General features: G+C 36.5%; 1 protein-coding gene across 1 annotated transcript in view; it reads right to left on the bottom strand.

Annotated features, from left to right (window-relative positions):
* Positions 1 to 1,091: 1,091 nt before the first annotated feature.
* Positions 1,092 to 25,406, bottom strand: part of LOC107844418 (mitochondrial outer membrane protein porin of 34 kDa-like) — a 63,245-nt gene continuing 38,930 nt past the window's right edge. Inside the window, 6 exon segments of the mRNA XM_047397734.1 lie at positions 1,092 to 1,190; positions 1,192 to 1,420; positions 16,124 to 16,335; positions 16,445 to 16,468; positions 16,587 to 16,661; positions 17,017 to 17,100. Of these exon segments, the coding sequence (XP_047253690.1) occupies positions 1,092 to 1,190; positions 1,192 to 1,420; positions 16,124 to 16,335; positions 16,445 to 16,468; positions 16,587 to 16,661; positions 17,017 to 17,100 (723 nt within the window).

The raw sequence follows: 25,406 nt of genomic DNA, 5'->3' as shown, positions 1-25,406 counted from the left end.
TGTTGAAATTGATAGTATCATGTTTTGGGCGGAAATTGATAGGCAAATTTTAGGTTTTGGGGTAGGCAAACTCGTAGGATCCTATATCATTGAATGTGTGAATGTCTGTGTTGAATGATTTCTCCGCTTTAATTACATCTCAAAAAATGTATTCATTGATTAGGGATTGCCTCGAGTTCTTATGTACTTATTCACCGAGGAATGCCTTGACGTATCATCTATGTAAAGGAGGTTCATGATAAAGGCCTGAGGGATCGGGTAAAGTATTTAAGCTTAGTCTAGGATTAGTTTAGAATAGGATTTATATTTTCGTATTTTTCTATTTTTGGACTGTATAACTCGGACTGGACATTATTTTGGTTTTGAACTTTGTTTGATTTGTTTGTTGCTTATTTTTATGTGTTTTATGTGGTTTATACATTCATAGTGTTAAATTAGACAATATGCTTCACCGAGCGACCGTGGTTGAACCACGGGATCGATGGCTGCCTAACAACTTCCCCTTGGTCAACAGAATTCCTTAGCCGAAATCTCTGTTCGCAAACTAGTTTAAAGAGTCAAAAACGTTTTGAAAAAGGATATCCAAGGGTGACTTGGCACACACGATATATGCCAAGTGGCGACTCTGAGTTTTGAATATACAAAGTCCTTTTCAAAACAAATTTTTATCTTTTGTCACTTAATAATAAAACCCTTTCAAACTTAAAAATTAATATCTTTCGGATTAAAAAGGGGTGTGACACTAATCAATGACAAGCAGACCGTTAGCACTACAATTACCACAACATTAAATATAAGAATCCCAATGAAATTGTCTAAAGATAGAATGTTGGAATTTACTAAGCAGAGAACAAGAGATGGATAATAATTCATCATATTGTGTAAAAATCTTGCGCAGAAACCTCTCAAGACTAGAGTTTTTAGGAAAATGAGCTACTCAACTAGCCATCCCAAATTTTAAAAAGTTAGAATTAGAATCTAAGCAGTCATAATGACAACACTAGGCTGAAACAACCACCTAAAATTATTTTTACAGTCAAGAACCATGCCACAGAAACAAGGCTTCTAATTTTCTCTATAGCCCATGTATATCAGTCATTGTACTGAACCTCTGACTTAACCATAACCAAGGCCAGAACAAATTTTGCACTTTTGTCAACAACTTTGGTTCCACTTCTCCTGAAATGCTGAAAGAGACTTTGGACGCCACTCATTTTAGCTCAGAGCAGTTGCTTTGCCGTAGCTGTTAACACTTGTTGTCACAGTCGACAAAGGATCCAATTGATGCTGAGTTCCGAAAGTAACGGTGTTCCCATTGGCAGATAAGCTATGGGTCACCTCCGTGCCAACAACAGTACTAGTCAGAGGACTGACTACATGGTAGCAGCATGATGCACTCAAAGAATATCCCTTTTCATTACTGATTTTTCAAAATATATGCACACTCAAAGCAAGATAATCAAACAACTGTTTCCAAATATCTGTTGGAAAAGGCAAGGGCACTATCAAAATGCTCGACATGGTAGCAGCGAAAAAACACCCAAATCTAAACTTTTCCTTTCAATTTGAACCAAGAGGAGAGAAGAAAAACCAATCAAAACAAATAAAATAGGCAGAAAATATATCAACCACACAAAAAAGCTAAGATAAGAATAAAACCAATCAAGCCAAAACACCAAATTTACGTGGAAAATCTTTTGGTGTGAAGAGAAAAAAATCATGAGAACAAACTTCCACTATAATAACCAAGATTTATAATATTATTCTCCAAAATTATCCACAAAACAAGTGCCAAAAAACGAGAAACAACACAACAAGATAGCACCAAAACTAGAGAATAAAAAAGAGCAAGAAACATAAAAAATGTACCTTCTGTTTTGGAATGAAAAATAGGAGATACTGGCCACAAAATCTACCTACTTTAGTTTCTAATGAAATATTGAGATGAGAGGAACAAGCTGTCCAAAAATCAGCTCAATCGGACAAGAAACGAAGCGGGAATCACAATTTTAAGTTGACTGTTGAGGCTGGAATTTAAGGTGCGAAAATCTGCACTCTTTTCTCTCTTTGTGGATGGTGAAATAAAACATAAAAAGATCTATATATATACACCATAGTAATGGGCCTATGGGAAAAGTGACTTGGTCCATATTGGGCTTTATTTATCCACATAGGAAGAGAAAAAGACCAATAACCCAACAATTCTCCCCTTCCCGACTATGTAGAGGAGATTGCCATCCCGACGATCATGCAACAATCTTCAAACTTTCCTCTTGGAAAGGCTTTATTCATCATGTCGGAACCATTATCATCGATATGAATCTTCTCAAGTTCAAGCAATTTAGAATCCAACACATCCCGAATCGAATGGTATCTCACATCAATGTGTTTAAACCGACTATGAAATGTTGAATTCTTGCCAAGATGTTTAGCACTTTGACTGTCACAATGAAGCACATACCTCTTTTGAGCACAACCAAGTTCCTTCAAGAATCTCTTCATCCAAAGAAATTCTTTACGAGCTTCAACGACAATAATAAGCTCAACTTCTATAGTAGATAGAGCAACAAATTTTTGCAACCTGGATTGCAAAGACACAACTTCCCCTGCAAAAATAACCAAATACCCTGAAGTAATATTGCAAGTATCAACATCACCAGCCATGTCTGAATCAGTATAACCGCAAAGAATAGGCTTCCCTATACCAAAACACAAACTCAGACTAGAAGTGCCACAAAGATATCTCATAATCTACTTCACAGCTTTTCAATGTTCTCTTCTCGGATTAGAAAGAAAATGTCTAACAATACAAACAACATGAGCAATATCCGATTTTGTACAAACCATTCCATACATCAAACTACTAACGGTTGAAGCATAAGGAACCTTCTTCAAATCTTCCTTCTCATCATCACTAGGACACTGCTTCATGGTCAATTTAAAGTGCATAGCTAAAGGTGTACTGACAACCTTATCCTTCTCCATGTTGAACCTTTGAAGTACTTTTTAAATGTACTTCTCTTGTGATAACCAAAACTTATTGGACTTTCTGTCACGGACAATCTGCATGCCAAGAATCTGTCTTGATGGTCCTAAGTCTTTCATAGAAAAAGACTTACTCAACTCTTGCTTTAAATTTTGAATCCTGAAAGCATTATGACCAACAACAAGCATGTCATCAACACAAAGCAACACAATAATAAAGTCACCATCGGAGAATTTTTGCACAAAAACACAATGGTCTAAAGTAGTCTTCTTGAAACTCTACTGACTCATTAAGGAACCAAATTTCCTGTACCATTGCCTGGGAGCTTATTTCAAACCATACATGCACTTCTTTGATTTGCAAATATAATTCACTTTTCCCTTGACTTCAAAACCTTAGGGTTGATCCATATAAATTTCTTTATCTAAGTCACCCAAAAACCCACCTGTTTTTCAAAGCTTTTCTATATTTAGGTAGCTTAACCAAATCAAAGGTATAATTATCATGCAAAGATTTAATCTCATCTTCCATAACATCAAACTATTTTTCTTTTTCTTAACTTTCCATGGCTCCATCAAAACTCTCAGGTTCTCCCCCATCAGTCAAGAGTACATACTCACTAGGAGAATAACAAGATAAAGGTATTCTCTCTCTAGTAGATCATCTGAGATAATTCTCTGGACCATCAACAACTGGTTGCTGATCAACCATTTCAACTTGCACTAGAGCATCAACATGCTGGTCATTCTAAATATGATCATCAACTTTATTATCAACTTGATTTTCATCATCATAAAAATTTCTTCAGGAGAGTAGTCAAAGGAACTAGATCAACATCAACTAGGCTCTCACTACTCTGAAAATCAACCTTCTCAGCTTTTACAAAATATTTAATAGTTTGGTCTTCAAAGAACACAACATCACAGCTTATAATGAGTTTCTTCTCAACTAGATCATAAAAATGATAGCCAAATTCATCTTGACCATAACTAATGAAGATACAATACGTAGTTTTAACATGCGACTTTGACCTTTTATCCTTAGGAACATGCACAAAGGATTTACAACCAACTAAGATTATCATAAGAAATATTCTTACCAGACCAAACTCTGTCAGGGACATCACCATCCAAAACAATAGTAAGAGATAAATTGATAACATAAGTAGCAGTATTAAGTGCTTATGCCCAAAAGGAATCTGGCAGGTTAACATCTAAAAGCTTACATTTAACTCTCTTAACTAAAGTTCTGTTCATTCTCTCTACTAAACCGTTCAACTGAGGAGTCTTTGGAGGAGTTTTCTGATGCCGAATACTGTAAGACCCCATATAATCCTAGCTCAACTCAGTCTTTTAAGCTTGCTAAGGGGTCCCAAACTTAGAAAATTCTAGCTAAGTATTCAGACTTAGTATTATTTTGGCCTTCATAAGTTAGCAACCCTATTTCATGACTCTTATAACTTTAAAGTATCGATCTTTAGATTGATTCATAATCAGGAATATCAGTAGGTATTCCCAGACGAGTTTTAAATTTTTCGTACCTCATTTGAACCATGTTTGGGAATCCAAAATAGTGTATCGACGCGATCTCAATGCGGTGTATCAGCCATCGCATCAATCAATATTTTTCCTTGGCTCCCAGTGGCAATTTCCAGTGAACCGAAGCAGACTCGATGTGGTGCATTAGCTATCACATCGATGCCAATGAAACGACGCATCATCTTACGCGTCGACAGTCTAATTTTTAGTAATTAAAAAGCCGCATCCTCAGGGGTATTAAGGTTTTTTACCCACCCCTATTCAACCCTAAAATATGAGATTTAGCCTTTATTGAGAAAAATAAACTTACTTTCTCTCAAATTTCTCAAGAACAAGAACCCTAGGTGATTTAATTTCAAGGAAAAGGCTTAAGATTTCCACCATTGTTCTTCAAGAATTTAGCAACCAAGGTATGTCAAGTGTTCATCCAAGGGTTCCTTTCACCCTTGGAGTCCAAGAAACTCTTTTAAACTACAAGTAGTTTGATTTCATGCTTTCTATGATTTGGATTCAAGTGTATTCATAATTATAATATTGATTGGATTTCTATTCCATGATTAAGTGCCAGATTTATGTAAAAACAACTATTATGTATGTAGTATCATGTGAATTCATGTTAAAGCCTTAAAATTGTGATGCTCATGTGTTGATTAGTTCTATGTGAATACACAATGCCTTCCAAGTATTTGATAAGTTGTTCATAAGAATTAAATAATGAAATTATATCATGTTAGCATGTATTCAAGTTCATGGCATGCAAGTGTTAGCTAGAATGTCACTATGAATGAACAGTGATCAAGTAGTTATTTATCATGTTTCAAGATTTTGCCATGTCTTATAATTTATGATATCGAGTTTTGGGGGTATTTAATACCAGACAATTTAGCTGATTACCTAGAGCCATGGTTAGTCTCAGGATAGTATCAGTCATATCATGATTAATAGTACTTTCAGTATGTTACAGAACTCAGGAAAAACTTAGTAGACTTAGTATCAGTCAAGTCCATTCAGTATTCAGTTCAGACCTTAGTCAGTTCAGCCAGTTAACAGAATTCAGTAGTATTTTGTCAGTCAACAGAAATCAGTAAACTTAGTAAACTTAGTTTAGTTCAGTTATACAGCATGATCAAAAATAGTTCAGTCAAGCCTAGAACAGTCTAGAATCCAGTCCAGTGTCTATTTAGTTGGGAGTGGAATTTAGCACCGAGTGAACCCACAGATGAGGAATCACCTGCCAGTAGAGGGTGTGATCCATAGAAGTAATCCTTGTGTTCTAGAAATACGTAGCCAATGTAAGTTGAGACTTCAACCTACTAGTTGAGGGTTGATGAGGTTATCTACCTGCCAGTTGAGGGTACCACCATTCTTGTTCAAAGCACCTTCTATCTAGGGTTATAGGTTAGACCCCAATCAGTTAAGAGAGGGGCATGTCGGTTAGATGATTAATTTCCATAGTCTCAATTTCAGTTCCAGTCTCAGTATAGAACTTAGTTGAGTTCTACAAAAAATTAGGTCTGTCAAATACAGTCACTCAGCTCAGAACAAAACTTAGTATAGTTCTACAGAATCAAAACTATCAAATTTAGTTACTCAGCTATCAGTAATTTAGTATCAGTAGGATCAGATATCAGTTAATCAGTATTCAGATTCGCTAATTTAGTGTTATCACGATCTCAGTTATAGTTTATATATTCACGCATGTACTCTCATTTAGTTATACTCACGTTAGTCAGTCAGTATTGTTTATTCATATGAACCCATGCATCTTTGCATACCAATACATTTAAAGTACTGACGCATATCTTTCTTTTGCATTATAATATTTTATATCATAGGTTCATATGTGCGGGCTCCTGATTATACTTAGCAGTTTAGATATTCAGCTGACAGAGTTAGTGGTGAGTCCTCTTAGTTCGAGGACATAATTATTATTTCAGTAGTTCGGAGTTAGTTGGGGACTTGTCCCATGAACTCCATATTTTAGACAGTTTAGAGGCTTTTTCAGACTAGAGTATTTTTCAGACAGATGTTTCATTTTTGGTATTGTTATACCATATTTAGTTTTATTAAAGTATTGAACCTTATGGAATATTTTCTGCCTAATTTTATGTATATTTATAGTATTACTATTCAGTTATTACAGCAGGTATCAGTCATGGGTTATCGTGTGGTCCTTCAGATTATGAGCACCGTGTAGCGTCTGGGGTACAGACTCAGGGCATTACAAACTTGGTATCAAAGCGTAAGGTTTAATAGAGTCCCAGGAAGTATGAAAGCCACATCAGTAGAGTCTTGTGCATGGGCGTGTAGCGTGCCACACCTATGGATAGGAGGCTACGAGATGTTTTAGGAAAAGTTCCCCTTCTTTTAGTATTTATGTCATGCGAGTGAGCATGAGCTCTAGTTAAACTCCCTGTGTATTCTAAATTCCTCTTTCATTTACAAAATATGCCTCCTAAGAGGACTAAGGAAAGAGGAACGGGAGACCATCCAAAACCCCAGCCCATCCAGCCAGATCATCTGGACGAACACATCTCCCAAGCTAAATTCAGAGCAGCTTTTACCAACCTAGCTCATTCTGTGGCAGCCTAGAATGAATGTCCAGCTGCTATTTCGGCCAATCCAGTAGAAAATTATAGATATTATGGGAGTGACTGTTGTTGAGAGCACTGAGTTGGCTACATATCAGTTGTATGATGTGGTCCACTCATGGTTCAAATAGTGGAAAATAGGAAGGCCCGCAGATGTAGGGCCTATAGAATGGGAGGAGTTTGCCACTGATTTTCTTGATAGGTTCTTCCCATTGGAGTTGAGGAAAACAAAGCTTTTGTAGTTTAAAAATCTAAAGTAAGGCAACATGATAGTGAAAGAGTATTCTCTCAAGTTTACTCAATTAGCCAGATACGCTCCTCATGTGGTAGAAGATAGTAGATCTAAGATGAGTAAGTATGTGTCTGGCATATTGAATAGTGTGGTCAAAAAGTGTAGGACCGTAATGTTGATTAAGGAGATGGACATATCCAGGCTTATGGTCCATGCTTAGCAGATAGAGGAGGCTAAGAATAGGGAGAAGAAAAGCGAGAACAAGAGAGATAGAACAGGTAGTTTCAACTTCTCTTAGCCTAAGTTAGAAGGTGAGAATCATTCTCAGTTCTAGCACCATCCTCAGCCAGTGCTCCAGTACTGAAATTCAGAGATGACAATAGAGATAGGGCACCAGGCCCTAACCCTAGGGTAGTGTTAGCAGCACCCAAACCAATCCCCTTTGTCAGAAATATGGCAGAAATCACCAGGGTATCTGCAGAACAGGCAGTGATGTATATTTCAGGTGTGGAAAGCCAGGCCACAGAGTTAGATATTATCCCTAGTCAGGTTCTTAGGGTTAGTATAACCGCCTTCCAGCTCAGTCTAATCGCCCGAATTAGCAGGGTGCCGCTTCCAATGCCACTAGTGGGCAGCGCCCAAATAGACTGTATGCTCTTCAGTCCCAACAGGATCAGGAAAGTTCTCCTGATATGGTCACTGGTACATTATAAGTTTTTTATTTATATATATATATGCTTTGCTAGATCCAGGAGCTTCGTTGTCCTTTGTTACTCCATATATATCCATTGATTTTGAAGTTAGTCCTGAAATTCTAACAGAGCCTTTCTTATTCTCTACCCCAGTGGGTAAACCTATCATAGCCCGGTGGGTATACAGAAACTATCCGGTTATGATACCTTAGAAAGTCACTTCAGTAGACTTAGTCAAAGTAGAGATGACTGATTTTGATGTCATTCTCAGCATGGATTGGCTTCATTCCTACTATGTCTCAGTCGACTATAGAAACAAAATTGTCCAGTTTCAGTTTCTGGAGGAGCCCATCCTAGAATAGAGGGGTAGTACTTCAACACTTATGGGTCAGCTTGTTTCTCACCTTTGGGTGAGAACAATGATATCTAAGGTATGTGTCTACCATCTCGTTTGAGTAAAGGAATCTAGTTTAGAAACCCCTACTCTTGAATCAGTGTCAGTAGCATGTGAATTTCCAGATTTGTTTCCCAAAGATCTTCCCGGAATTTCTCCCGAAAGGGAAATCGTCTTCAGAATAGACTTTCTTCCAGATACTCAGCCCATATCTATTCCTCTAAATATAATAGCTCTAGCAAAACTCAGAGAATTAAAAAAATAGTTAAAAGATCTCCTAGATAAAGGATTTATCAGACCTAGTGTGTCCCCATGGGGCACGCCAATTTTATTCGTGCATAAGAAATACTGTTCTCTCATAATGTGATTACCATCAGCTAAAGAAAGTCATGGTCAAGAATAAGTATCCACTTCCCAAAATTGATGACTTGTTTGACCAACTTTTGGGTGCCAGTTACTTTTCTAAGATAGACCTCAGATCAGGCTATCATCAGCTCAGAGTCAGAGAAAGTGACATCCCGAAGACAGCTTTCAGAACTCGGTATGGTCACTTTGAATTCTTAGTCATGTCCTTTGGTCTTACCAATGCTCCTGCAGCCTTCATGGACTTGATGAACCATGTGTTCAATAAGTACTTGGACATGTTTGTCATAGTCTTCATAGATGATATTTTTGGCTATTCTCTCAGTGAGCATGATTATATAGACCATCTCAAAATAGTATTGCAGACTCTCAGAAACCATTAGCTATTTTCCAAATTTAGTAAGTACAGTAGCCTTCCTTGGCCATTTCATTTCCGATGATGGCATTAAAGTTGACCCCAAAAGACCAAAGTAGTGAGAAACTGGCCTAGACCCATCTCTCTATCAGATATCAAGAGTTTCTTGGGCTTGGCTAGCTATTACCGATGGTTTGTTGAGCGATTTTCATCTATTGCATACCCTATGTCCAGATTGACTCAGAAAAAAGTCAAATTCTTATGGTCAGATTCTTATGAAAAGAGTTTTCAGGAGTTGAAGACTCGACTTACTACAGCTCCAGTTCTGACCCTACCAGATGGTTTAGATAGGTTTGTGGTATATTATAATGCCTCCAGAGTCAGTTTGGGATGTGTTTTAATGTAGGGAGGTAAGGTCACAGCCTACGCCTCTAGACAGCTTAAGCCCCATTGAAAGAACTATCCTACTTATAATCTTGAGTTAGCAGCAGTAGTATTTTCCTTCAAGATTTAGAGGTACTATTTATATGGGGTGCACGTTGATGTGTTCACTAACCATAATATCCAATAGTATGTGTTCTCTCAAAAATACCTAAACCTCCATCAGAGAAGGTAGTTGGAGTTGTTTAAAGAATACGACATGAGCGTCCTGTATCATCCGAGTAAAGCCAATGTAGTGGCTGATGCTCTTAGTAGGATGTCTATGGGTAGTGTTGTGCATGTAGAGGATGGTAAGAATAAGTTAGATTAGGAAGTTCATTATCTTTCCTGACTAGGTATTCGCTTAGTCAATTCAGCAGAAGGTAGTGTATGGGTACAGAGTAGTTCAAAATCATCCCTAGTTTCCAAGGTGAAGGAAAAACAGGATAGAGATCCTAGTCTAGCTAAGTTAAAGGAATCAGTCTGAGATCAGAAGGTAGAAGTTTCTCTAAAGGGGGAGATGGTGTGTTGCGCTGCCAGGGTCAACTATGTGTGCTAGGTATAGGTGACGTGAGATGGCAAATTCTTAAAGAAGCGCATTATGTGCGCTACTCTATTCATCCAGGGTCTACTAAGATGCACTGCGATTTGTGGGAAATCTATTAGTGGAGTAGGATGAATAGAGATATTGCAGAGTTTATGGATAATTGGTCAATATGTCAGCAGGTTAATATTGAGCATCAGAAGCTAAGTGGATCCATGTAGGAGTTCAGCATTCCCACCTAGAAATGAAAAAAAGTGAACATGGACTTTGTGATGGGTTTTCCTCGTACTCATCACTAGCATAATTCAGTTTGGGTCATTGTAGACAGGATGATCAAATCAACCTATTTCCTACCAGTCCATACCTCTTATTCAGCTGAGGATTATGCCAAACTCTATATCAGCGAGTTGGTCAGAGCCTACAAAAATCGTACGTAAATGTACGTAAAAAGGATCTCGAGTTCGAGGTTGACAATTTTGTGTATTTGATAATATATCCTATGAATGGAGTGAAGAGGTTTGGCAAGAAGGGGAAACTCAGTCCCTGATATGTCGGTCCTTACTGAATTCTCAGCCATGTCAGAAAGGTAGCTTACGAGCTTGAGTTACCTTCAGACTTAGCTTTAGTGCATCCAGTGTTCCATGTCTTCTTGCTTAAAAAATGCATAGGTGACCCAGCAGTTGTAGTCATTATAGAGGGCATATATATTCAGAACAGCCTCTCTTATAAAGAAATTCTAGTCAAAATCCTTGATTATCAGATTCCCAGACTGAGGAACAAAGAAGTCCCTCTAGTCAAAGTACTTTGGCAGAATCAGTCCGTTGAGGGAGCTACTTGGGAAGCAGAAGCAGATGTGAACCAAGTATCCCTACCTATTCTCCGCAAACTCAGACTCAACCCAAGGTAACAACTTTCTTTTGAATTACTCAGTCTCATATTCAGATATAGCTACCAACGTTGTATCTAATAACATTGTATACTTAGTCATGCATTCATGAATCAGTTCAGTTATGTACTCATGCATCAGACATGCATGTTCAGTATATAAATTCAGCTTATCAGTAATCGTAGTCATGCATTCATGAATCATGTTCAGCTATGTACTCATGCATTAGATATGCATGTTTAGTATGATAACTCGGTATATCAAAAATTTTAGTCATGAAATCATGCTTCAGTTGTGCATATCCAGTGTCTAAATCTAGTCTATCAGTATTCTTAGTTTAGTCAGTCTCATTCGATGAAGAATGTTCACAAGGGGAAGATATTGTAGGACCCCACAAATCCTAAGCTTAACTCATTCTTTTAAGCTTGCTAAGTGGTCCCAGACTTAGAAAATTCTAGCTAAGTATTCAGACTTAGTATTATTTTGGCCTTCATAAGTTGGATCTATTTCACGACTATTATGACCTTAAAGTATCAATCTTTAGATTGATTCATGATCAGGAATGTCAGTAGGTGTTCCCAGATGAGTTTTGGATTTTTCAGACCTCGTTTGAACCACGTTTGAGAATCCAAAATAGTGTATCGACGTGATCTCAACGCGGCGCATCAACCATCACGTCTATCAATATTTTTCCTTGGCTCCCAGTGGGAATTTCCAGTGAGCCGATGCAGACTCGATGTGGCGTGTTGGCTATCACGTCGATGCCAATGATGTGGCGCATCGTCCTATGCATCGACAGTTTGGTTTTTAGTAATTAAAAAGCTGCATCCTCAAGGGTATTAGGGTTTTTTACCCAAACCTATTCAGCCCTAAAACACGAGATTCAGCCTTTATTGAGCAAATTATACTTACTTTCTCTTAAATTGCTCAAGAACAAGAACTCTAGGTGATTTAATTTCAAGGCCAAGGCTCAAGATTTCCACCATTGTTCTTCAAGAATTTAGCAACCAAGGTATGTCAAGTGTTCATCTAAGGTTTCCTTCCACCCTTGAAGTCCAAGAAACTTTTTTAAACTTCAAGTAGCTTGATTTCATGCTTTCCATGATTTGGATTCAAATGTATTCATGATTATAATATTGATTATATTCTATTCCATGATTAAATGCAAGATTTATGTAAAAAAACTATTATATATGTAGTATCATGTGAATTCATGTTAAAGCCTTGAAATTGTGATGCTCATATGTTGATTAGTACTATGTGCATATACAATGCCTTCCAAGTGTTTGATGAGTTGTTCATGAGAATTAAATAATGAAATTATATCATGTTAGCATGTATTCAAGTTCATGGCATGCAAGTGTTTGCTAGAATGTCCAAATGAATGAATGGTGATCAAGTAGTTATTTATAATGTTTTAAGATTGTGCCATGTCTTATAATTTATGCTATCGAGTCCTGGGGGTATTGAATACCCGACAATTTAGCTGATTACCTACAGCCATGGTCAGTCTCAGGATAGTATCAGTCATGTCATGATTAGTAGTACTCTCAGTCACTTACAGAACTCAGGAAAAACTTAGTAGACTCAGTATCAGTCTAGTCCAGTTCAGTATTCAGTTCAGACCTCAGTTAATTCAGCTGGTTAATAGAATTTAGTAGCATTCCATTAGTCAACAGAACTTAGTGAACTCAGTTCATCTCAGTTATAGAATATGATCAGAAATAGTTCAATCCAACCTAAAACAGTCTAGAATTAAGTCTAGTGTCTATTCAATTGGGAGTAGGATTCAGCACGGACTGAACCCGCGGATGGGGACTCACCTACCAGCAGAAGGTGTGATCCTTACAAGCAGTCTTCGTGTTCCAGAACTACATAGCCAGCATAGGTTGAGACATTAACCTACTAGTTGAGGGTTGATGAGGTAATCTACCTGCTAGTTGAGGGTACCACCGTTCTCGTCAGAGCACCTGCCACATGAGGGTGAATCAACTTATCTTTACCCGTGGCTTGGTACTGGTACCCTTCCAACTGGGGTTGCAGGTTGGACCCTAATCAGTTCAAAGAGGGGCATGTCATTTAGATAATTACTTCCTGCAGTCTCTGTTTTAGCTCCAGTCTCAGTATAGAACTCAGTTCAGTTCTACAAAAAATCAGGATTGTCAGATACAGTAACTTAGCTTAGAACGGAACTTAGTATTATTCCACAAAATCAATACTATCAAATAAAGTTACTCAGCTATCAGTAATTCAGTATCAATAGGCTCAGATATTAGTTAATCAGTATTCAGATTTGGTAATTCAGTGTTATCACGATCTCAGTTACAGTTTACATATTCACGCATGTACTCTCATTCAGTTATACTCATATCATTCAGTCAGTATTGTTCATGCATATGAACCCATGTATTTTAGCCTACCTCACTTTGCATACCAATACATTCAAAGTACTAAAACATAGCTTTCTTTTGCGCTATGATATTTTATATCATATGTTCAGATGCGCGGGCTCCTGATCATACTTAGTTCAGATATTTAGCCGACGGAGTTAGTGGTGAGTTCTCTTAGTTCAAGTACATGATGATTATTTCAATAGTTCCACTTATTTTAGTAGTTTAGAGTTAGTTGGGAACATGTCCCACCATTATCTGAGCAGATGCATTTTAATTTTGTCCCTATCTGTCTCTCAACCAAGGCCAGAAAATCCCTGATCACTTCAAGTACTTGGTCCTTGGGCTTCAAAGGAAATACACATAGTTTGCGAGAATGATCATCAATAAAAGTCACAAAAGGACCACACAAATAACAATGTACCAACTTCAGTAAATCAAGCTTTCTTGAAGGCGGATGACTCTAAAAAAACTCTTTTCTGTTTACCGACCAAGAAATTAAACACTTCTTCAACTTTTCTTGTTTCACCCCAGAAAGCAATTTTTTCTTAGCCAAACTATCATTCCCTTTCTCACTCATATGACTTAATCTTATATGCCATAACTCTAATGAATTATCATTCTCCACCAAGTTTGCTGAGCCTCTAGAAGTGGAGCCCTAAAATATATACAGGTTAGACTACTTTTCACCTTAAGCAACAATCATCGAACCTCTAGTAAGCTTCCACTGTCCAGTACCAAGGGTGTTAACATAACCCTTATCATCGAGGTTCCCTACAAAAATCAAATTCAAGTGAACATCTGGAGTATGCTTGGCATTATTAAGAACTAGTTTGGAACCATTGTTACTTTCCAAATAAACAGTCCTAGTGCCAAGTACTTTAACTTCATTATTATTGTCCATTTTTAACATCCCAAAATTACCTGGAGTTTAAGAAGAAAATAATTACTTCTTTTGCGTAGCATGAGAAGTATCACCAGAATCCACAAACCATCTAGACTTATCACGAACAAGATTAATGGCATAACACAATTTTCAGCATTGACTTCATTCTTTTGTCGCCTTCATCCTTTTGTCATCTCATATCTCTCTTATGCTTGTAACAATAATTCATGATATTCCCCTTTTTATTGTAATAGTCACATACAACATTCTTGAATTTGGACCTCGACTTGCTTCTACTTTTATCTCTATTATTCGAACCTCTGGACTTGTTTTTTCCCCTTTTTCAGTAACCAAAACATCAGAGTATGAAGATGAAGAAGATGACACCTGAGGTCTTATTCTCATCTCTTTATTCAATACACCACTCTTAACATATTCCATAGTTACAATACCATCGGGAGCAGAATTAGTCAAAGAAACTCGAATAGTTTCCTAAGAGTCTGGTAGAGTATTAAGAAGCCAAAGTCCCTGAATTTCTCCATTGAAATTTACACCCATTCTGAACAGCTGGTCAAGGACACCCTGAAAATCATTTATATGATCAAAAATAAGACTACCCTCTTTATACCTAATATTCATCAATTGCTTAAGTAGGAGCAACTTGTTATTGCCAGTCTTCAAAGCATAAAGTGTCTCGATCTTGTCCCACAAACTTCTTGCATGTGTCTCATTCATAATATGGTTTCTCATATTATCTTCAACCCGTTGTGTACTATAGCCACATACCTGTAAGTGCTCAAATTCTTAATTCTCATAGACTGAGGTTTAGTAGATGCAAACACATGTAAATACATTTTCTTAACAAATATAGGATCTTTCATCTTGTCTTTCCAAGTATGATAATTACTACCATTCAAACACACCATCTTGCACATATTTTCCTCTATTATTCAAATTAACAATCAACAACTACCAACGCTTTGATACCACTCTGTTGGGAAAGGCAAGGGCACTATCAAAATACTCGACAAGGTAGAAGCATAAGAACACCTAAGTATAAAATTTCTCTTTCAATTTGAACCAAGAGGAGACAAGTAAACCCAAGTAAAATAAAGATAATAGGTAGAAAATATATCAACCACACAAAAAAGTTAAGAAAGGAATAAAACCAATCAAGCCAAAAAACAAAATTTATATGGAAAATCCTTCGGTGTGAAGAGTAAAAAATCATGGGACCAAACTTCAACTATAATCACCAAGATTGAAAATATTATTCTCAAAAATTGGCCACAAAATAAGTGCCAAACAACGAGCAATAACAATAATATAGCACCAAAACTAGAGAATAAAAAGGAGCAAGAAACACCAAAAAATGTAGTTGTTGTTTGGGAATGAAAAACAGGAGCTATAGGCCACCAAATACACCTTCGTTAGTTTCTAATCAAATATTGAGATGAGTGGAATAAGCTGTCCAAAAATCAGCTCAATCGGATAAGAAACACAGTGGAAATCATAATTTTAAGTTGACTGCTGAGGCTGGAATTTCAGGTGTGAAAATCTGTAGGTGAAATAAGATCTAAAAAGATCTATATATATTCTCCATATTAATGGGCCTATGGGCAAAATGGTTCGGTCCCTATTGGGCTTTATTTATCCACATAGAAAGGGAAAAAGACTCAATAACCTAACAAAATTAGTATATGCAACTGATTTTGCTCTAAATTTTAATCACACCAGTAGCATGGAAATGAGGTTGACAAGTTAAATACACAATATATACCCAACTCAACAATAATGCTTTGTCAATTATCATGAAAAATATTTGACAACAGTGAAAATAACTCACAGTGAAAATGAGGTAATGAGATCATCATTTGTGAAAGTCAAGCCCGCATTGCACTTTGTGATAGCTCCCCTATTGGTGTCAAAGGATATATTAGTTCCTAGAGTAAGAACATTCAATCCCAAGATACCAGCGAAGTTAACATTAATGGTGTTTTTCGTCAGCCCAATATTGGTGCATATCCCAGCATAGTTATGAAAATATTGAAGTTCCATCTGTCATGGAAAACAAAATAAGAAAATAAGCATTACCAGTGTATGTTTTGACTCGTTGATTCTATTAACATTTAGTAGAAATCTTAGCTAAAATAATATGGTTGTTTACCTTTGCATAATTTCTATCATGAATCTGTCATGCAAAATAAAATAAGAAAATAAGCATTAGCAGTACATGTTTTAACACATTCACTATATAACATTTGGAAGCATACTTAGCTAAAACAATATGGTTGCTTACCTTGTAGAACTTGGATCAGGAATCGATAGCTAAAAATTATCTTCAAACTAGGAGCAACTTCATCAATAGTAACAGCTACAAGAACCTCACATTGGAAATAAAATTAAGTCAGGACTAAGAAACTTGTGATAACATGTCCCAAGATAAAAAAGGCTAATAGATCATGCTAAATTACAACTTACAACCAAAAAAAGGAGGATGAAGGAAGTCCATAAATATCAATATATAATTGATCAAATAAAGTTTTTACAACTTATAGAGAGAGAGTGGGGGGAAGGGGGTTGTTGAAGTGGCTTACGACTTATAGGTAGAGACAAGGCACACAGAGTTATTGTCAGATAAAACCTAGGTAAACTTTAAACATCACAAGCCAAGACAACAAGAACACACCATTAGATCTAGGGGAAATATATTATATTAAAAGGAAAAGAGGTACTCACATTGGAGTGCGTGTCTACTTTTAAGTCAGTTGTGAACTTTTTGTTCTTCAATTGAGTTTTAACTTCAGACAAAAATTGTAAGATCTAGTAAAACTTTGATGATTTTATTTTTTATCCTTCTGCATGCGTAATGTCCACTTTTGACTTGAATTATGACTAGGGATATTAAAGGGTGTCTTGACATAGTTTCAAATTTTTTGAAAGGGGTTCAGGGCTATTTTGGGATTCCAACACAGTAAGCCTCCACGATAAGGCTGTATCACGGAGGTTAAACTCCATGATATTGGAGTGGAATGAAGGTTATCCTCCGCGATATTGGCGTGCCATGCTGATGTTTTAATTTTGTTCAATTTGTTTTTTTTACTTGGGGTGAAGGGCTTTGGTGTTTGTACTCCTTGTACGGCCTTTAAGCATAAAATAACCCCATTCCCTTCAGTTTTCAAAGATCAAATCATTCTCTTTCTCTCTTAAACTCAACACCCAAGAACATTTAAAGGTTTCATAGAGAGTTCATCATTTGGGCTCTAAACTTTGAATTGGCTTCAATTTCTTGTGTATTTCTAGCATGTTTCTCTTCCCTAACTTAAATTTTATATTATGGCATTAATTTCATAGATTATCATGTGATTTAAAGTTGTGAGTTTTGAAATAGGTTGAGGGGTTTCAAATGTTACTGATTGAATTACTTGTCTTATATTTTAAATTGATTATTTATACTTTAAATTAATGGTTATGCAATTGAATTTGTCAATTGATTAAATGGTTGGAATGAGGGACATAGATTTTCCCAAATTGGATGAATTTTGGCTTAATAATTGCAGTAAACTCAACCCACTTTGTGAAATTGATTTTGAATATGGAAAATTGCATAGTTTAACTTGTTCTTGAACCCGTTGCATTGCATTAAAGGATAAATGAATATAAAAATAGTTTTGGATAGCCTTGGTGGCCATAGATTAGACTTTAAATGGACATGAGAGTCAATTTAGTTATGTTGATTTGGCTTGACTATACAAAGTAGAAAATGCCTTAATAATTGACTCCTGGGTTAATGGATAGGTTTATGAGCATCATAATTTAATTTGGGCTTAAATGGGTTCATGTAGCTCTCTGTGAAGGTGGAGGTCTCAAGGGAACCGATACTTATGTTTGTCGGAGTAGGGTCTAATGACTCTATGTATATATATATTTGGAATGGTTAGATCCTCGGTGGCTTTAGCCCTTCCTCATATTTCTTTGGTTCATATGGCTACATGCCCTGGGCTCTTTCAATCGAGGAAATTGAACCCATATAACCCGTGGGTTCCCTTAGGATAGATAGAGCTACATAGTCCAGGTTAATGATTTTAAACTCTCATGTTCATGACTCTTTACCTTATACCGACATTCTATATATGTATATAAATGACTTTTTAATGTGATTTAATTGATTTTTGACATGACATTATTTTATCACCTCCTTGAGTTACATGTCAGTGCTTATTACACTAACCGTCCTAGGTCGCTACATTGTTTTATAATGTAGGGTCCAAAGATACTTCTGTTACCCCTGTGTAGTATCAGGTGGTACGGTTATTGGTTAAGTTGTTGTGAAGTAGTAAGCCTCCATCATCTAGAAAGCTTTACCATTTCATTAGGTTTCTTTTTATATTTTTAAGATTGTTAGCTTTTTTTTGTCACGGTTGGGGGCATGTCCTGACCTAGTGTGGTATTCTAATTTTTAGAGTCTTTTGTGGACATATGTAGGTTAGATGGTTTTTTTTTACTCTCAGTTTTCATCTGGATTATTTACTCTTCCTATTATCATGTTTTGGTTCGTTTTTGCTATTTATTTTACTGTGTTCAAGTGGTTAGGGGTGGTCTAAAACCCGTGGTGGTCTTCGGATACCTGTCATAATTAGTCCCTCATTTGGGTTGTGACAAGCTTGTTAGAAGAGCATAGTTTAGGGTCGTTGAGTATCAGCAAAGCCATGTCGATTAGAGTCATTTTTATGGGTATGTAGTGCGCCAAACTTATAAGGAGAAGGCTACAAGGCATTTAGAAATGTTTCCCTTTCTTGTGTTCTATTTCGGGCTATATAGTCTAGTGATATGAAACTTCTCTAACCCCTTGCTTTCTCATATTTTAGATCATGCCTCCTCAAATATTTGATGGTAGTAGAAATTTTACTAGAAACTCTATCCCACCTAAGGACTATGTAGAGGAGACTCGACCTGTTTATAGAGTTTAGACCTATTATAGGGTCCCTGATCCGAGTTGTACTGCTCCACGTGGGCTTCCAATAGTCCCTACTAGTTCTACTAGTCCTCTCGATCTTCTTAAGCTGGTGGCACTTATGCTCAGTCATCACAGGGAGATATCTCTAATGCGGAGTTGCCACTAGTCTATTCATATACTTTCCCAGTTGGTGGCATCAAAGTTTCTTAAGTCTGATTGTACTGGTATTACTACCAGTTCATCTGATGTCATATGGGTTTCTAGTTTATAATGTTGAAACCTCCAACCTTTACAGGCTCTAAGGTTGAGGAAGATCTGCAGGGGTTTATTGATAAGACAAAAAAAATCTTTAAGGTGATGCATGCTATTGATGAAAATAGTGTGGAGTTTGTTTCTTATCAGTTGAAAGACATTGCTTACTAGTGGTATAAGGAATGGGAAGCGTCAAGGGGTGATAATGCTAAATAGGTAGTATGGGGTGACTTTTTCAAGTGTTTTTCTTAATTACTTCTTTCCTAATGAGTTAAGAGAAGCTAAGGCTGAGATATTTATTAATCTGAAATAGAGTAAGATGAGTATCAAGGAGTATGCTATAAAGTTTCAATAGTTGGTTCGTTATGCTTCTAAGTTGGTGTCTAATATGAGGTCCCAAATGAGAAAGTTTACTTCTAGTTTATCTCGTGATTTGGTGTTAGAATGTAAGGATTTTATGTTAAGAAATGATATGTACATCTCTAGGTTGGTGATTTATATGTGGTAGGTTGAGAATGAGAAAAAAAGTAGGCGGAGATGGGAGAGAGATAGAATAAGAAGTTTAGATATTCATATCAGGGTATAGGTCAGCAGAACAGTGGGAGAGATGCTAGACAGTGAACTAAGAAGAAAAATTAGAGAAATTCATATTTGATAGCTAGTTCCTCTTATCCTAAGCCTTCGGGTGATTGTCATTTTTAGGATAGCATTGGTCCTAAGGCACAGCATGCCCAGTCTCAGGCTAGTGGTCTCAGTCAGCCTTACCTTACCCTCCTTACCATTTTTGTGGGCAGCTTCATTGTGGATATTGTGAGGAAGAGAGGAATTATTGCTATAATTGTGGTCATCCTGGTCATATGCAATAAGATTGTCCTTCAGCCAGGGTTGCCACTGGGCTAATAAAGTTCCAATTGCCACTTCTTCAGTTTCTTCCCCTAATGGTGTAACTTCTGGTACCAAAACTAGCTGAAATTGTCCCTGTGCTCTTGCCACTAGTCAGGAATCTGAGGCATCCCTAGATGTTGTTACTGGTATGTTACAACTCTTTTCCCATGATTTTTACTATTTGCTTGATCCAGGTTCTACCTTATCCTATGTGACCCCTTATGTGGTTGTACACTTTGGTTTTGATCTTGAAAATATTTCTAATTCGTTTTTTGTTTCTACTTTGGTGGGTGATTCATTGTGGCTAGAAAAATCTATAAGGGTTGTGTGATGTCCATCTTTTATAAAGAGACATTGGTGGACTTGATAGAACTGAATATGGTAGATTTTGATGTTATCTTAGGGATAGATTGACTTCATTCGTGCTATGCTTCTTTGGATTAAAGGACCTGAAAGGTTAGTTTTTGCTTTCCTAATAAACCCATGATTGAATGGGAAGGGAGTTTTTTAGTGCCAAAACAGTGGTTTATTTCCTATTTCATATCTCAGAAATTAATTTCCAAAGGGTTTTTGTATCACCCAATTCGAGTTAAGGATTCAGACTTTGAAAGTCCTTTATTGTAATTTGTCCCTGTGGTTAATGAGTTTCCTTAAGTATTTCCTGATGATCTTCCTAGAATTTTTCCCAATAGGAAAATATATTTTGGGATTGATCTTCTACCGAATACCCATCCCATATCCATTCCTCCTTATAGGATGGACTGAAGAAGGAGTTAAAAAACCTTCTTGATAAGGGCTTTATTCGTCCTAGTGTTTCTCCGTGGGGTGCTCCAATACTTTTTTGTAACACCCCACATTTTTGGGCTAGAATTTAAATCATTGTTCTTATGTGTACAGACTTAAATCCAGTGATTTTATATTTATACATGTGTGATTATCAAATATATTATGTGGGAATATCTTTGGGTATTGATCGAGGTCATAATATTCTCCTAACTCATGGACGAGTTGCGAACACTTCTATTGATTAATTTTTAGTGAAAGATTCAGCTTGGGTCAACTTTAAGTGACCATTACTTCCTATACGTAATGATTTACGTGTCCTACCTTTTATCAAACGAAAGATTTTTGAATCTTCTTTCTAACACATTTTGTTTCACCTTAATCCGATATTGGAGAAAAAAGTTATGCTCGTTTTACTTCAGCATGTCCGTCTGTCAACTAAGTGACGACCTGAGCTGATAAGCCATCAACTATGTGACTACTTATCAGCCAAGTCATAAGCCTAAACCATAAACCCATCAAATTAAGCTTAAGATGATAGGCCATCAACTATGTGATGACTTATCAGCCCAAGTCGTCACCCTTAAAATTCAGCAATTCCCTAACAGTTTTGGAAGGGTATTTATGAGTTTTCCTTCACCTCCCATGACCTAATCATCAAAAACACATACATGGTCATTATAAATCAGTTTTAAAAATCGTTAATCCTCTTCATTCTCAAGAACAGGAAAACTAGGGTTTTCTCTCAAGATCATCTCCCAAGAACAATGTCCAAGTCCTTCTTCAAGAAAACCAAGCAAATTATAATTCCCAATCCAAGAACATTCAAGAAAAGTCAATTATCTTTCAAGATTAAAGCTCTAAGTTATGTTAGATGTTCATCTATGGACCCTTTCCACCCATGGAGTCCAAGAATTCATCTTTTAGGTTATAAATCATGAAATTACATGTTTATAATAATTTTTCTCCATGAAGCTTTTATGGATTTTGATTATAAATGATGTTTACGATATATTTTCATTGAAAGTAGCCCATATTACATATTTTATGAATTTTGTCCATGAACTTACATGAATTTCGAATTTTTACTATGTTTCCTTGAAAGTGTTGGTAATATTAAACCTTACATGTTTGAATGGGTTGTTGTTGAATTTAAACCCTAATTGGTGATCTTAGAAGTGAAATCGTGCTATTACCAAAATTTTTAAAACTATTCTCATGCTTAGCTTAAACCATGAATTTCAAGGGTTTGATGAAATGCCTAAATGATTGAGTTTTGAACAATGACTACTTATTACATGTTTACAATTTAAGATTTTGGAATGTATTTTCAAGTGAAATGCATTAGAGTATGTTTTAGATATTGTGTTTTCCATATCATGTTCATGAGAATTCAGAATAAATCATTAGTGTATGATTTTGTCATGTGATCGTGCTATCTCATCATGTCTAGAAGTATCCTCATGTTAAAGTCTTGGTCCCCATATATTTGATGAAATGCTTAAGTGAATAATTGTGAACACTAATTTCCTTCTATGGTTTCAAAGATTTCATGTGACCTTGTTATTATTGTTATCGAGTCCTGGGGGTATTCAATACTCGATAATCTAGTTGTTTACCTAGAGCTATAGTATTTACAGCATAGTCTCAGTCATGTCACAAAATAGTGGTACTCAGTCAGTTAATAGAACTAAGTGAACTCTGTCAAGTACAGAACTCAGTGAAAATGAATATCAGTTTAGTTCAGCTTAGTACAGTAATTAGTGTCATTCAGTTGGGCATAGGATTCAGCACCGAGTGAACCCAAGGATGGGGGCTTACCTGCCTGTAGAGGATGTGATTCTTAGTAACAGTCCTTGTATTCTAGAACTACGTATCCAGTGTAGGTTGAGACATCAACCTAGCAGTTGAAGGTTTAAGAGGTGTTTTTACCTGCCAGTTGAGGGTACCACCATTATCATTCAGGGCACCTGCCAGATGAGGGTGACTCTTCAGTGTCCTTACTCGTGGCACAGTACTGACACTCTTTCAACTGGGGTTACAGGTTGGACCCAGTTATATTATTTGGGGCATGTTGGTTAGATGATTACCTCCTACAGTTTTAGTTTCAATCTCAGTATAAAACTTAGTTTAGTTCTACAGAATTAGGACTATCAGATACAGTCACTCAGCTATCAGTAATTTAGTTATCAGTAATCTCAGATATCAGTTACTTAATTATCAGAACTCAGTTCTCATCTTCAGTAAAAGCTCAGTTACAGTATACACTCATATGCACAGTATTGCATACTTAGTATTTACAATAGTTTTAGTTATCTATGTACTCTTACTCAAATATTCCATATCATTCAGTCAGTTATTGTTCATGCATATAAATTCTTGTATTTAGCCTTACCTCATCTAGCATACTAGTACATTCTACGTACTAATGTATACTTTCTCTTTGCGTTATTATGTATCATATCGTAGGTTCGAATGCTCAGGTTCCTGACCATGCATAGAAAAATTCAGATTCAGCCAGCAGTGTCAGATTTAGTAGTGAGTCCTCACCTATCGAGGATATGCTTCCATTTCAATATTTATAGTAGCTTTAGTATTTTAGTAGTCAGAGTTAGTTGGGGGATTGTCCTATCAACTCCATATTCAGACAGTTTAGTTAGAGGCTTTTTAGACTAGATTAGTTCAAATAGTATTTCAGATTCAAATATTTTATCAGATGTTACATTTTATTAGTATTTTAGATTTTGAACCTTATGGCATTTTAGCCTATTTTTTGCATTATTTCAGTATTATTATTTAGTGCTCATAACAAATATAAGTCATGGGTTAGCTTGTGGTCATTTGGGGTCGTAAGCACTGTGTGCTGACTAGGGTGTGCTCCCAGGTCGTTACATTTTTGTACAAATGAAAGATGAGTTTCTTCAGATATGTATAGATTATCATCAGTTGAATAAGGTGACAGTGAAGAATAAGTACCCTCTTACTAGGATTGATGACCTTTTTGATCAACTTCAGGATTCTAGATATTTCTTTATAATTGATCTTCGTTTGGGATATCATCAATTGTAAATTAGGGAGGTTGATATTCCCAAGACTATTTTCTGAACCCGGTATGGTCACTATGAGTTTTTGGTTATGTCATTTGGGTTGACTAATGCTCCGACAGTGTCTATATATCTTATGAATTGAGTTCTCAGGTAGTTTCTGAATTTTCTTGTTATAATCTTCATTGATGGCATCTTGGTGTACTCTAAGAGCGAGGAGGATCATCCCAATTTCCTCCAAATTGTGTTACAGACTCTTAAGGATCAGAGATTGTTTGTAAAAATTTCTAAGTGTTAGTTTTGGTTAAGTGTTGTGACTTTTCTTGGGCATGTGGTTTCTAGTAAGGAGATTAGGATAGATCCACAGAAAGTTGAGGCAGTTAAGAGGTGGACTAGACCCACGACATCACTCGATATTAGGAGCTTCTTATGATTTTTTAGGTATTATAGGATATTTGTGGAGAGTTTTTCAACTATTGCTGCTCCATTGATGAAGTTAACTCAAAAGACGATTAAGTTCTTGTGGTTCGACGCTTGTGAGGATAATTTTAAGAAGTTAAAAGGTAGGTTGACTTCTACGCTAGTTTTTACCCTACCTGAGGGTACTGATGCTTTTATTATGTATTATGATGTATCTCATATGGGACTAGGTTGTGTGTTAATGCAGCGTGGTAAAGTTGTGACCTACGCTTCCAAAAAGCTTAAGGTTCATGAGAGGAACTACCTAACTCATGATTTAGAGTTAGCGGCTGTGGTTTTTCCATTGAAGATCTGGCACCACTACTTATATGGAGTACATATGGACATTATTCAGACTACAAGATCTTGCAGTAGGAATTTACGAAGAAGGAGTTGAATCTCAGGCAGAGGCGGTGGACCGAGCTACTTAAGGATGACGACATGAGTTTACACAACTTCTAGGTAAAGATAATGTGGTTGTTGATGCTCTTAGCAGGTTGTCCATGGGAGCTTATTTCATGTTGATGAGGAGAAAAAAGGGTTGGTGAAGGATATTCACAGGTTTACTAATTTGAGAGTTCATCCTTTAGACTAGGAGAATGGACGAGTGATTGTTCAAGATGTGGTTAAATTATCTCTTGGTGTTGAAGTGAAGTAGAAACAAGTTATAGATCACATACTCATGCAGATTAAGGATGATGTGGGTCAGAAAAAGATTATGGTTTTTGAGATTGGGGAGTTGGCATCTT

This window comes from Capsicum annuum, chromosome 10 (genome assembly GCF_002878395.1).
Source record: "Capsicum annuum cultivar UCD-10X-F1 chromosome 10, UCD10Xv1.1, whole genome shotgun sequence".
NCBI classification, from domain to species: Eukaryota; Viridiplantae; Streptophyta; class Magnoliopsida; order Solanales; family Solanaceae; genus Capsicum; species Capsicum annuum.
This window is presented reverse-complemented; position numbering and strand designations above follow the sequence as displayed.